At 48.5% G+C, this 15416-nt stretch overlaps 1 protein-coding gene across 1 annotated transcript in view; it reads left to right on the top strand.

The window, feature by feature from the left end:
• SMYD5 (SMYD family member 5) overlaps positions 1-15416 on the top strand; it is a 25948-nt gene that overhangs the window by 9832 nt on the left and 700 nt on the right. The window contains exons 6-12 of the mRNA XM_018570137.1: positions 489-593; positions 2017-2079; positions 4158-4228; positions 7194-7300; positions 8425-8481; positions 11982-12076; positions 14733-14803. Of these exons, the coding sequence (XP_018425639.1) occupies positions 489-593; positions 2017-2079; positions 4158-4228; positions 7194-7300; positions 8425-8481; positions 11982-12076; positions 14733-14803 (569 nt within the window). The remainder of the gene's footprint in view (positions 1-488; positions 594-2016; positions 2080-4157; positions 4229-7193; positions 7301-8424; positions 8482-11981; positions 12077-14732; positions 14804-15416) is intronic.

Here is a 15416-nt window from a genome sequence, read left to right as displayed (position 1 = left end):
TGGGGCTCCCCCCCCCCCCCCCCCCGAACTGCAATGGTTAAGTGCTAATTTTTGCCTAGGGTCACAGATAAGAAAGTTATATTCACCCGATTCTCTGAGCCTGCTTCCTCTTAGACCGGTCTCTGGAGTCTCTCTCCCCCCTCCCGTGCAGCGGTCTAAGGTCCCTGAGACATCACGTTCTATACACAGTGTATAGGAGGTGAGGATGCAGAGGGACACGCCATCGCTGCCGGAGGGAGCGCTGTCGCAGCCACCTGGCTTGTGGGATCGGGTGAGTATAACTTTTTGACCCTAGGCAAAAACGAGCACTTAACCCTTGTAGTGCTGGGGTAGTTTTTTTCCACCAGAGTTCTTTAAATGATGTGAGAGCAATTTAGCATAAGGAGAATCTTTTTACTCAAAAATGTTGTTTGGTAATGCTGACCTGTACTCGCCTGATTCATGGGATATGTAAATTGTAATGACGGTTCTCTCTCTTGGCTGTACAGGCAAAGGACAAGGACTGGTGGCTCCAACTTTTCACCCAGTTTTGCAGCAAAACGGCCAATGAAGAGGAGGAGATCGTCCACAAGCTCCTGGGGGACAAGTTTAAAGTAAGGGGAAATTCTGGTTCATGCCTTGTATCCCGTAATCCTCCCGACTGCTCTGTGCCATGGGCCATTAAAGGATCATCACAGACCAACTTGATATAATTTGAGCATGTTGAGTTCAGCTTTCAAGGCTGTGTAACCATGATTCATGATCCACAAACCCCCCCCCCCTTTCAGGTGAATGGCGGGGGTCCTGTTCCGGCCATGCAGCCGCGTCATCCAGTAACAGATCCTTTTACAGAATCTGTGACTAGAGACTACAAATCTCTATTTCAAATCAGAGGCTGGTGAGAGTGCTGGGGAACCTTTTGCTGTTGTACAATTCCCATCTGTCACCAGGTTAGAGGGACATGCGTCTCAGTAGAGTAATGAGGCTGTGAAGTCCACGGCACTCATATTTTTCCCATCCCTTAGTTGAAGGTACGTACAGATGCACAAAAATGAATGCGTATGCTTACCTTTAATGTGGAGTGCCGTGATAGGCTTTAAAGGCATAGTCCACCTTTTGCATTGACAAGCAAGTTTCATATTTCCTCTAACACTTCCCCTGTAGAACATCTTCATCTTCCAGGACAGCACAGGAAAGAGGTCCTGCCCACCTAAAACAGGAAATACATCATCTCTACTAGCTACCTCAGATTTTTTTTTTAGTGTCCTCAGGCCTAGGTGTAGGGGCCTCCCAGGTATTCTTCCTGGTAGACTGTTGTTTCAGGAAGCCAGCAGGGGTCTAGATGGGAGACGGACCCTCTTTCTGGTCCCCACCCAGGTTTCTTTCCCACAGGGTAGGGGGGAAAAAATCATCCCTGTGGTGTAACAGACCCTAGTCTGTTTCCCTCCCCAACATTTTGTAATGCTGCTTTATTCTGCTTACCCCTTTTAGGTGTGCAGGAGAAGCTCTCCTGTGTGCTGACCTCCCACTGGTGGACTCTGCAGCATCATCTCTGTATTAGGGGGTAGACCGCAATTTGGCACCCCATTGCAGCGGTGGGACGCTGGCCAGGATCTGACCTGTCTGCTTATGCGGGTCTGTTTAGGTGGCGGGGATGTGAACAGGGCCCTCGCGCGGTGGGGACCCAACCCAACCATTTACCTCACTCCTGATGGGAAATCCATCTTTTGTGTAGTCTGGCAAATGGCTTCTAGAACTTGATCCAGAATGGTCCAGGGAGAAGGAGTCAGCAGTGATAGCTCATGTCAGTGAGCTGAATGGGTTAGGGGACCAGAGGGAAGTAGTTGGCAGCAGGAAAAAGGGGAAGGATAAAGTTTGGGCATTGATGTGCCTTGAGAACAGCAATAAGGTGACCAGTAACTTGTATTTTAAAGGGGAACTATGGGGTCAGTGTTTTTCCCCATAGTTCTCCTTAGGGTAACGGGAGGTCAGTAATATCTTCGTCCTGTAATGATATTATCCCCTTTGCTCACACAGGGTCAGTTGGATCAGCTGCGACGTTTCTTCATGGAGGCCTTGTACGAGGAGCGAGTGAGCCGGGTAAGAGGAGAGTCTGAGCATTTACATATTGGAGTATAGACGCAGGCATTTTACTTTGTTTTACTGTATATGTGCGAGTGCCAAAACCATATCTCAAACCATGGAACCAGCGTCAACATGGTTAGTGGTTGTACAAGGTGTTGCCCATTTGTTTAGTGTGATCATGCAAGCTAGGGATGCACCGATACCAGTTTTTTCGTTATCGAGTATGAGTATTGATTAGTTGTTGCAGCCCAACTTCTAACACTCTCTTATCTTACCACCTCTCTGAACTTTGACTCAAGGCTTTGTGTCATAGTCTACATCAGGGGTGCCCATTAGGTGGATGGTGATCTAGCAGTAGCTCTCAGAGCTGATGCTGGTAGATCAGGAAGGGGGGGAATGGCGGCCCCTTTATTCCATGTTGGTCTATTTATTTAGCTGTGCACACATGATTACCTATTAGCCTGAGTCTGCTGAGCCGAGCTCCCTGACACCTTTCTGGTGGATACTGGGGGTTGATGTGCTATGTAATACATCAAAGAATATTACTTTACAAAGCCTGCTGCACTGTACTGTTTGCAAAATACAACAATGTGAGCCAGGAGAGGGAGCGAGGAGAGACAGCCAGGAGAGGCAGCGAGGAGAGACAGCCAGGAGAGGGAGCGAGGAGAGACAGCCAGGAGAGGGAGCGAGGGAGTTATTTTTTTCGTTGGTAGATCTCTTGTAGCTCGTCATTTGAAAAGTAGATCTTAACACAAAAATTGTGGGCACCCCTGGTCTACATGACAGCTGCCTTTCCTAGTAGTCCTTGGTGTCTGTGGCTGGACTGACGTCCCCATAGATTTGCTGCAACTTCCACTTCCCAATGAAAATAGCTGCCCTTGTGTCCCGTTACCTTTTGGCGCTTCGTTATGCTGCATGTCCATACAAACCTTGTGGATTCAGTGTTCTCTTCTCTTGCACCGATGCCCCTCCTGAGGCGCCATCTTCCTTTTGTATGTCAAAGGAAGCTGACTGGCCTGGTTCTTGCAGCATGCCCCCCTGACCCATCTCCAGATCTGACGCCGTGTGGCCGACCTGCGAGATATCACAGGTTTTTTTAGGAGGTGGAAAGCAATGCCTCTTGGGATATGTGACGTGTGTGTTTCCCCAAGAGGCAGCAGCCTGAATGGGGAAGTGGGGGAGCACTAGTATACAGGTATTTGTAATTCATTAAAGGAGAACTATGAGGGTGAGTGATTTTCACTCACCCTCATAGTTCGAGCCGATGTGTGACAATGAGACTGTCACAGGTCGGCTCAGTAGATCGGGAAGTGAGCGAACACATAACGTAGCTCGCTTACTTCTCGATCATCTCCCTGCAGAGAGCCGTGACCATCACTCACGGCTCCCTGCAGGGATTCCCTCCCCGCTCTGATCCTCCAGCGCTGACTGGCGGAACGGACAGGGGAGGGGGCGGGTACAGCTGGCTCTGCCTCTAGATAGGTAGAGCCAGCTGTCACTCACGCAGCTGGGCGGATCTCGACAGTAATGTTTGGATCCGTCCCGGCTGCGCCGATCCCAGTATACCGTGAGCTGTATCTCGCTATATACTGAGCTTTGGGTCACTGGAGGACGCTAGTTTGTGTCCTCCCGTGACCCTTAGGAGAACTATGGGGAGAAACACTGACCCCATACTTCTCTTTTAAAAAGCCTTAAGGTAAGAGGGAAGAATGATCTGAGGCAAACGTTCATTTTTGCTAGAAGGTCCGCTTTCAGTGTTTTATTGATCATTGTTGCTACAAAGCTACAGGCTGACATGTACCAAAGTGGTGTGTCTGCAGTGTGGACCGCTAGGGCCTATGCTCTCACGGTCTTTGGGCTTGCGTCAATGGCATCAGCTTGAGGCTCTTCTGAGATCCTACAGAAATCATGGACAGCTGCATTGGACCTGTAGTTGGCCTCCTGACCTGCATCCGATAGGTTTTGTATTCCCATAGACTTGTATGGGGATGCTAAACTCTTTTAACATGAACAGAAGCACGTCGACTCGCGCCCTAATAGTTGTCTGTTAGAAGTGTGGTTCATTAATTTCTCTTTCCGTGGTTTTCTTTCAGTGGTTCACGCCTGAAGGCTTCCGATCATTATTTGCTCTCGTAGGAACAAACGGGCAGGGGATCGGCACAAGGTGAGAGGCAAAATTTCCCTTTACCGCAAGGCTGCGAATTCTTATTATCTTGTGTGGGTTGAGCAAAAGGTATGCACTGTTATAGGATCAGTCCATGCAAATGTGATGGAGATGAACAAAGACAGTCACGTGTATAGCCCATCCTGTGTGACCCCAATGGCTTCCTCCATAGATACAGTGGGGGGAGTGAATGACAGGAAGCGTGTTTATTTATGGGATCACCAAGTAAAAATGAAGAACATAAAATAGGCCGAAGAAGTAAAACAAATTCGGCCACCACATGTAAGGAATGGTAGACTGCAACTTCTGGGTTTGGCTGTACTTTAATGTTACGTAGCATGGGAAAGGGTTACATCCTCAATCTGCTGTTAAAAGAAACCTGTGTTTTAAAGGTAGGACGCTAGTTTGTGTCCTCCCGTTACCCTAAGGAGAACTATGGGGAAAAGCCCGGACCCCATAGTTCTCTACGGCCAACATACCGTATGTCCTGCCTGCTCATACAAGGCTGACGACTGTCAAGAAGTAGGTGTGCATAGCAAAATGCAAATAACGGTCTATAGCAACCATTCTAAACCAGGGTTCCGTGGCACTTTAGGGTTCCTTCAGAGGTTGCTAGGGGTTCCCACGGCAATAAGAAATGTCTGCTTCTAAGATAAGCTACCACTTACCCTAGGGCCTTGGTTCTCAACTGATAGGTCATGACCCAAAAGTGGGTCGCGACCCCGTGTTCAGTGGGTTGCCGCATGCCTTCCACTTTTCTAAGTCAGAGGCTCCTCTGCCTCCTCCTAGCGCAGCGCTGTCAGTTCTCGTGCCGAGCAGCCATTCAAAATATGCTGCCCGGCGCTGAGTCAGTTTGAAGTGGGGTGGGTTGGGGGTATGGCCGCGAGGGAGCTCCATCCATACGTGCATTGCTTACAGCGTCCTCGCATGTCCTATAGAAGTGCCTGGACCGGAGTGACGTCACATTCTGGCTCCCGGAACTTGTACAGGGGGTGCAAGGGATCTGTACTAGCAATGCACATATGGATGGAGCTCCGTCACAGCACAGCTGCCAACACTGGACCCCAGGCTGAGTATCCATTGCAGTTCTTGTAAGGTAGGGAGATTGGGTGGACCTTAAAAAAAATAAACATTTTTTGGAGTGTGTATGTGTGTGACATTATGTGCCTGTGGTTCTGTATGTACGTATGCATGTCAGTGTTTTTGAGAGCCCGTTCACACTAGTACAGTGCGTTAATCGCATAGTAGCGTGTGATTAACGCACGGTACCACGCAATTGCACCTACCGTGCATTCTGGTTTGGGAGGTGTGTTGCGTTTCCATTCATTTGAATGGAACCCCAAATGCCCCTCCCACCCACAGTTTGTACATCCGCTCCGGAACGTGCAGTACCCTAATGCCGTGCGTTCCATTGTGTGCAGTGCGACTTGGTTAGCGACTTAATGGCCGGGGACAAATGTGGGTCCTGGGGTTACACAGGTTGAGAATCAATGGTCTAGGGCAGTGTTCCCCAACCCCCGGTCCAAATGGTACCGGGCCGCACAGTCTCAGTGCGGTCCGGTCATGCAATATATGGCAGTGCACGGTCCCGGTGTTCGAACATCCCTTGATTTCTAGGTTTCCCCCTATGTGGCCTGATCATCCAGTTAAAGCCTTCTGTAAACATTCAGGATCTGGGAGAGAGCCCAATAATGGGTCTGCCTGGTGCTTGCGCTGAATTTAAAATGGGGGCTTCCATTATTTCTTAAAGGGGAACTTTACCCATATCCTTGAAATGACAACAAATACATCTTTAGAAATGTTTAGCGATGACAGAATCTTGAGATACTTCTAGATAATTGCCGGCTTTGTGTTCTTTACGTACCCTATGTCTTTTCTTTCCCATTCGTCTCACAGCGGCCATTTTTACTAAGGGCAGATTAATCCATCTCCCTTTACTTCCTGGAACTCTGGCACATGTGACTAGGACATGTGACCATGCACATCCTCTCAGGGGAGGGACAATGCCATACCCTGAGATCTCGTGACATTTAAGATTAGATTTCCCAGCAATGCTCTGCTGATGTCACCTTCCCAGGATGCAACGCTCGGGCACGATTACATCACTAATGCCCAAGTGGACCAGGAAATGGAAAAACAATAATTGAAAGTAACAGAAAAATGTTTGCTTAGCTAATGAATGTAAGAGGATTTCATATGGGCACGCAGAGCTGTACGCTGATGTGATTGTCCGTGAAAGGGGGTAAAGGTCTACTGTAAAGGAGAACTATGAGATGAGTGATTTCCACTCACCTCATAGTTCTAGCCGACCTGTGACAATGAGACTGTCACAGGTCGGCTCAGTAGATCGGGAGGTGAGCGAACACATACCGGCGCTCGCTCACTTCTCAATCACGTCCCTGCAGAGAGCCGTGACTGTCGGTCACGGCTCCCTGCAGGGATTCTCCGCTCCGATCCTCCAGCGCTGACTTCCTAGAGAGGCAGAGCAAGCTGTCAATCATGCAGCTGGGTGGATCTCGACAGTAATGTCCCGGCTGCGGCAGTCTCAGTATATAGGGAGCTGTAGCTCGCAGTATACTGAGCTTAGGGAGACGGGAGGACGCTAGTTTTTGTCCTCCCGTTACCCTAAGGAGAACTATGGGGAGAAACACTGACCCCATAGTTCTCCTTTAAGGTCTATCCTCATGCGCATCTCTGAACTTGTGATAGGCCGTCTTATGCATTATAAAAAAAAATATGGCTGTTGGAATTTCCAATAGAAGACCGGCGCACTTTTATGAACAGACCCACTTTAGAAAGCAATTTGTAGTGCATGAAAAAATAATGCCGAATGTCCATACTGACTTTGCCTACATTGTTCTTTAGACTTGAGGCTTTGCCGTGTCATTACATTTTGTAAAAGTGCAGCGAGCGATTCCTCTGCCTTTCCATTGTTGGAACGCTGATCATGTTTGTCTCCCTGCAGCTCCCTGAGTCAGTGGGTTCATGCGTGTGACGCTCTGGAGCTCCCAGCCCGGGAGAGGGAACGCCTGGATGGCCTGATAGATCAGCTCTACAAGGACATCGAGAAAGGTCAGTGGCAGATGAGCTGCATGGCTTTCCTTGAACAGGTTGTGAGAGGTTAGGCGACTCCTCACCGTGTACGGATTGTCGCGCGGTCAGGATTCGCCAAAGTGTGAAGCGACCGCGCTGTGGGTGCCATTATTTTTATAATGTCGCGCCGGGCGGATCGCGCGACTCCCCTCGCGCTCCCGAACACGAAGCTAACAGCCGCTCGTCGTGTATGGCAAAAAAAAAAAAGGTACATGTACCTTTTTTCTGCGACTGCCGCGCGGATGTCACCCCATTGATATCAATGGGGCCACACGGCAATCGCTGACTTGCGTCCCTGGTGTCATGCGGTGTAGTGCAGGTGTGAACCTAGCCTAAGACACCATTCACACTGAGCTACATCACTGATTTGAGTTGAGCTACAGTGCACATTGTCGCGATACGTAGCGCTTCTTTTGGCAGTCTATCAAAGCCTATTTTGGCCAAATCGCACCAAATCCGCTGGTAAAAATAGGTCATGTTCGAGCAACAAACTACAGGCGACATTGAGCTGTGGGATGTGAACAGCTTCATTGAAACGCATTGGACGCGCTACATTGAGCGATATTTGAGCGGAAATCGCGCTACTAATCGCTCAGTGTGAATGGGGTCTGAAGCAATGGGATGGAGGTTGGATTCCCCCTGTTCCCTGTACATGCCGCTTGTTTGGTATACAGCATATACAGTAGATGCAAAGGGGAAACTTTGAGATTATTACTTGAAATGCATTTGGGTAATGACTCGCCACCCGGCTTCCCGGTCAGCTGGAATGCCGGCTTTCTGGCCAATCAGGAAGCCTTGGGGCAGCGAATGACCTGCTGCCTGGCTTCCTCATCGGCCAGCTTTCCGACCAATCAGAAAGCCGGGCGGCAAATCATTACACGTAGACCTAGCGCTATCTTCAGGGATTTCTGTAATATAAGACCTACCACCGAACTAGGTCTTACTTCCGGGGTAGGTCTTACTTTTGGGGAAACACGGTACCATGAAAGCCGCCTGTGTGTGGAGTTGCTCTATACGGTGATAGATCCTGCGGATTCATTGGATCTATTGATGAGATTGTTTAGAAAATTATGTATTTCTGACCATTTGTTTTTCCTCTGCAGAGACCGGGGAGTTCCTGAACTGCGAGGGGTCAGGATTGTACCTGCTACAGAGCTGCTGTGAGTCTTGTGCTGGCTTTCTGTTTCTTTACTCCAATATCTTATATGGGCTCCCAGTGGTGCTGCTACTACTCACTGGACATTCACAACTCAATACTTGTAGCTACTGGCGGTGAAGAACCTGCCGTTGTATGCACACTGTGCTGCACTTCATATAAAGTGTACGTTGCCCCCAAAATCCATTTTTCGGTATGTTGGGTATCATGTCTCTTTTGTATACAGTTTTCTTAAAATGTTTTTATGACTCTATTGCAGAGTTTCTTTAAGTGGCGGCGCTGTCAGTAACGACAGGTCAGGTCCTGTTGCATAATGACAACACTAAGCCACTGCTTTCTAATGAGCAGCAGCATTGTCAGCTTTTTCTGCAAGGCCCTTCAGTTGGCTGTTGGACTGCCGGTCAGAGAGTCTCCACGGGCTGCCTGTAGGAAGGAACCTTACGGGGGGCTGCTTCTTGGAGAGAGGAGCCCCCCCTTCCCCTGCTCAGTAACCAACTGTGGGAGCTTTCTTGGCAGGCTGAAAATGCATTGGAGTATTGGTAGTGGGGGACAAGGCAGCGTATATCTCCCATCCCTCATAAACCACTAAGAGCATTTCCAGTGGCCTGAACTGCCTCCTGTCTAGACTGGAAACAAAAACAATTGTTGTCCAGTAAATTCTAGTGCCAGGTGAACTTTGCATGGGAGTTATTAGCAGGACGTCTGGCAATGTTCTTTATTTACCTGACTTCCACTTGTCATTTCACTATCATCCCTTATCACAACCATTTCCTATACCATCACCCCTTATCACTACCATTTCCTTATACCATCACCCCTTATCACAACCATTTCCTATACCATCGCCCCTTATCACAACCATTTCCTATACCATCGCCCCTTATCACAACCATTTCCTATACCATCGCCCCTTATCACAACCATTTCCTATACCATCGCCCCTTATCACAACCATTTCCTATACCATCGCCCCTTATCACAACCATTTCCTATACCATCGCCCCTTATCACAACCATTTCCTATACCATCGCCCCTTATCACAACCATTTCCTATACCATCGCCCCTTATCACAACCATTTCCTATACCATCGCCCCTTATCACAACCATTTCCTATACCATCGCCCCTTATCACAACCATTTCCTATACCATCGCCCCTTATCACAACCATTTCCTATACCATCGCCCCTTATCACAACCATTTCCTATACCATCGCCCCTTATCACAACCATTTCCTATACCATCGCCCCTTATCACAACCATTTCCTATACCATCGCCCCTTATCACAACCATTTCCTATACCATCGCCCCTTATCACAACCATTTCCTATACCATCGCCCCTTATCACAACCATTTCCTATACCATCGCCCCTTATCACAACCATTTCCTATACCATCGCCCCTTATCACAACCATTTCCTATACCATCGCCCCTTATCACAACCATTTCCTATACCATCGCCCCTTATCACAACCATTTCCTATACCATCGCCCCTTATCACAACCATTTCCTATACCATCGCCCCTTATCACAACCATTTCCTATACCATCGCCCCTTATCACAACCATTTCCTATACCATCGCCCCTTATCACAACCATTTCCTATACCATCGCCCCTTATCACAACCATTTCCTATACCATCGCCCCTTATCACAACCATTTCCTATACCATCGCCCCTTATCACAACCATTTCCTATACCATCGCCCCTTATCACAACCATTTCCTATACCATCGCCCCTTATCACAACCATTTCCTATACCATCGCCCCTTATCACAACCATTTCCTATACCATCGCCCCTTATCACAACCATTTCCTATACCATCGCCCCTTATCACAACCATTTCCTATACCATCGCCCCTTATCACAACCATTTCCTATACCATCGCCCCTTATCACAACCATTTCCTATACCATCGCCCCTTATCACAACCATTTCCTATACCATCGCCCCTTATCACAACCATTTCCTATACCATCGCCCCTTATCACAACCATTTCCTATACCATCGCCCCTTATCACAACCATTTCCTATACCATCGCCCCTTATCACAACCATTTCCTATACCATCGCCCCTTATCACAACCATTTCCTATACCATCGCCCCTTATCACAACCATTTCCTATACCATCGCCCCTTATCACAACCATTTCCTATACCATCGCCCCTTATCACAACCATTTCCTATACCATCGCCCCTTATCACAACCATTTCCTATACCATCGCCCCTTATCACAACCATTTCCTATACCATCGCCCCTTATCACAACCATTTCCTATACCATCGCCCCTTATCACAACCATTTCCTATACCATCGCCCCTTATCACAACCATTTCCTATACCATCGCCCCTTATCACAACCATTTCCTATACCATCGCCCCTTATCACAACCATTTCCTATACCATCGCCCCTTATCACAACCATTTCCTATACCATCGCCCCTTATCACAACCATTTCCTATACCATCGCCCCTTATCACAACCATTTCCTATACCATCGCCCCTTATCACAACCATTTCCTATACCATCGCCCCTTATCACAACCATTTCCTATACCATCGCCCCTTATCACAACCATTTCCTATACCATCGCCCCTTATCACAACCATTTCCTATACCATCGCCCCTTATCACAACCATTTCCTATACCATCGCCCCTTATCACAACCATTTCCTATACCATCGCCCCTTATCACAACCATTTCCTATACCATCGCCCCTTATCACAACCATTTCCTATACCATCGCCCCTTATCACAACCATTTCCTATACCATCGCCCCTTATCACAACCATTTCCTATACCATCGCCCCTTATCACAACCATTTCCTATACCATCGCCCCTTATCACAACCATTTCCTATACCATCGCCCCTTATCACAACCATTTCCTATACCATCGCCCCTTATCACAACCATTTCCTATACCATCGCCCCTTATCACAACCATTTCCTATACCATCGCCCCTTATCACAACCATTTCCTATACCATCGCCCCTTATCACAACCATTTCCTATACCATCGCCCCTTATCACAACCATTTCCTATACCATCGCCCCTTATCACAACCATTTCCTATACCATCGCCCCTTATCACAACCATTTCCTATACCATCGCCCCTTATCACAACCATTTCCTATACCATCAACCCTTATCACAACCATTTCCTATACCATTACCCCTTATCACTACCATTTCCTTATACCATCACACCTTATCACTACCATTTCCTTATACCATCACACCTTATCACAACCATTTCCTTATACCATCGCCCCTTATCACAACCATTTCCTTATACCATCGCCCCTTATCACAACCATTTCCTTATACCATCACCCCTTATCACAACCATTTCCTTATACCATCGCCCCTTATCACAACCATTTCCACCTCTCCTCTTCTCCAGGTCCTTGCTGCCTATGGCTGGATCTGATGATATGTCTCTGACTTGTTCTTTATTCTCTCTCCCCTCTTGCAGGTAACCACAGTTGTGTCCCCAATGCCGAGGCCTCTTTTCCTGACAATAATTTTCTCTTACACATGACCGCTTTAGAAGATATCAAGCCGGGAGAGGTAAGAAGTCTTCTTCTGATGATCAGAGGGCTATGGAGATGATTGGACGGGATCTTCTGTATGTAGTGCCTAGTGCTTGGGGTCCCGCTTATTGTAGGCCAATGAGAGGGTAATAGTGCAGTAGACCACAGATTAGCCGCCTTCTATATATCTGAATGTTGGACCCTTTTACATAAGCTGCGGCTGTGTCCTCCCAGCAACAAGTAACAACAAAGCGGCCAGATTCCCATTGATGCTTTTTGCCATCACTAAGTCTTTCTGTTCTATTATTTCATCTCCACTAGTGCTGCAGCTTAGTTAGCCAATTATTCACTTCAATTAATCGGATAAAATAAAAATAATTAATATCGCACAGGAACGGAGGGCTTTTCAGTACCGCGCGTTCCAGTGCGGGCGATCACACTGCGGACGGGAGGTGCATTTGGGATCCATTGAAATGAATGGCACTGCAAGGCACCTCCTGCAGCACAATTTGTCAGGCCGAAACTGAAAATGACCTTTCCCACCTTTTTTTTTTTTTATATACATTTTATTACCAAGATATATAGCTATCTTTTTTAATGTATGTATTATATTAGTCATTTTAATTAGGTTCGTGGATTTTAAATGTGAATTGTAAAACTGAGCCAATATAATAAACAAAACAACCTTTTATTTAACCCCTTGGTTCTCAACTGGTGGGTCGCGACCCCATGTGCAGTGTCGCTCGGCCTCCCCCTTTTGCAGCACTGCCGGTTCTTGAGCCAAACAGCCATTCCAAATATGCTGCCCGGTGCCGAGTGTCAGCTTGAGGTGGGATGGGGCTATGGCCGTGAGGGAGCTCCATCCATTTGCACAGCATCCTCACGTGTCCTGTAGAAGTACCTGGACCGGAGTGACGTCACCTTCTGGCTCCCGGCACCTCTACAGGGCACGCAAGGGAGCTGTACAAGCAACGCACATATGGATGGAGCTCCGTCACAGCACAGCAGCCCACACTGGACCCCAGGCTAAGGAGCCACTCCAGTTTTTGTACATTATGGAGACTGGGTGGAGCTTTTGAATGGTACCCCAAACGCACCTCCCGCCCACAGTTCGATCGCCTGCATGGAACGCACGGTACTGCAATGCTGTGCGTTCCATTGCCGTGCGACTTGGGTCGCAACTTAATGACCAGGGACAAATGTGGGTCCTGAGGTCACACAGGTTGAGAACCACTGCTTTAACCTCTTCCGGGCAGCAATGGTCTATAGACGGAGGCCCGTTAAAGTGGTGAAAACAAGAACGCGGCTGCTGCAACAGTCGTGTTCTTGGTACCGCCTTTTAACAGCAGGCGATGGATGTTAATGTACAAGCGATCCGGCGTCTGTGCAGGCGCCGGATCGTTTGTATCGCGCGGCGCCCACCACCCCACTGCGGCTGCCGTTATCTTCCCCAGGCACCGCTGTCCCCGTGCTTCCAGCCGCGGATCTCTCCTCCGATCACTGGACCCGGAAGTGATGTGTATTACATCACTTCCGGTGTCGCTGTACAGCCTGCAGCTCTCAGAGCCAGGAGATGAAGCTGGTGAAGCAGATCTCTGATTCCTCAGCTTCTTTGGTGTCCCCAGGTGACATTCGAGGTCTGGAAGACACCTGATGTCTCCCTAAAGTGGACCTGTCACACCCTATCGTTGGTAACGATCCTCATCATCGATTTTTAATCGAATAGTTGTTGCAGCTCTAATCTCCACCCGAGACATTTTTAGGCTTCTATATTAACTGCTTGAAGACCAGGTGTTTAGATCCCCTACCTTCTCCAGGCAGAACAATTTTGAGCATAACTATAAGACATGTTTACTTTTATCTCGGTCTAGGCGTGGGTAGGAATTGCACAGGAGGGATTCACAATACAATTGTCAGCCAAAAAGTGACTGCAGCCAATCGACCGAAGCCACCGTTTGGGTATTCTGACAGTTGTAAGAATACAATAGCCCGGCATGCATGGATGGGGGCAACCGAATGCCTAGTGCTGGGGTAGACAACCTCCGCATTCCAGCTGTGGTAAAACTACAAATGCCATCATGCCTTTGCCTCTGGGAGTCATGCCTGTGGCTTGCAATGCCTCATGGGGCTTGTAGTTTCACCACAGCTGGAGTGCCGAGATTTCCTACCCCTGTCCTAGCATATGGGCAGCTTTAAAATGCTCTACAAAGCGAAATATTCTTCTACTCTTAAAGTAGAACGCAGACCAAAACTTTTTTTTTTTTTTTAGTTTTGGAGTGAAGGAGGGTTATAACCCCTGTGAGTTTTTCAGTCTATGTCCCATTGGGGAGATTTAACTTCCTGCCTGAACAACAGCCACAACAGGCAGTGAGAGGAAATCCCTGCTGGTCACCAGAACTAGTGTCCCCATTGGAAGATCTCCCATCTATTCCTGTTTTGGTGACAACACACAATTTGGTATTTTCTTTCCCTTTCGGGGCACAGAGAGGAGGTGTGTCCCCCATGTCTAATGGGGACATAGGCAGCAATAAAAACCTGACGGGGGTTCTGATTCCCGCTACACCCCATCCAAAACGAAAAGAACGGCTTCAGTTGCACTTTATGGACTCCATTAGTATTGATTGACGCGTGCTTTTAAAGTGTTTGGACTTTTCTTTGGCACCCCTTGCCGATACCTCTGATATGTCTTCCAGGAGATTTGTATTAGTTATCTGGACTGCTGTCAGAGGGAGCGGAGCCGGCACAGTCGACACAAGACGCTCAGGTCAGTTTCTGAAGACAATCTCGATATTGTCTCCTCTGTAGATATTAAAGCACGGGGGGGGGCAAGTAAATGTGGGGTTCAGGAGCCAGTGCTGTCACTTCAGGATGGCCGAGCGGTGAGGAGAGAGAGAGAGAGAGCCGCCGGCTGTCAGTTCCTGGCCGAGCGTCTCTCTCCTCACCGCTCGGCCATCCTGGATGGCAGCTCTGTTCTCTGCTCCCCTCGTCGCCAGCTGCCGCGCTCCATTTGTCATCAGATCCCCGTCTCTGCCCGTACAGGTGGGGGAGAGCAGCGGGGATCTGAGGAGAAGCTGGAGCCTGTGTCGCCCCTCTTCTCCCTGCTGAGCCGAGGCTGTGTTGGCCGCCTGGCACCCCTGTTGCCATGACGCCTTGTGCTCACCGCGGCAAGGGAGCGCAGCCAGGCCAGCCGCGACTTAGCTGCGACTGGGGCGAGTGCCTTACTCGCCTTATGGTAGCTATATGTCAGAGCGATATACATGTATAATGTGGGGGGGGAACATTAGAGTGTAAGCTCCTCTGTACAGAGACTGATGTGACTGTGGGGGGCACATTAGAGTGTAAGCTCCTCTGTACAGAGACTCATGTGACTGTGGGGG

This window comes from Nanorana parkeri, unplaced genomic scaffold, assembly GCF_000935625.1.
Source record: "Nanorana parkeri isolate BGI_ZX_2015 unplaced genomic scaffold, ASM93562v1 scaffold1462, whole genome shotgun sequence".
Lineage (NCBI taxonomy): Eukaryota > Metazoa > Chordata > Amphibia > Anura > Dicroglossidae > Nanorana > Nanorana parkeri.
This window is presented reverse-complemented; position numbering and strand designations above follow the sequence as displayed.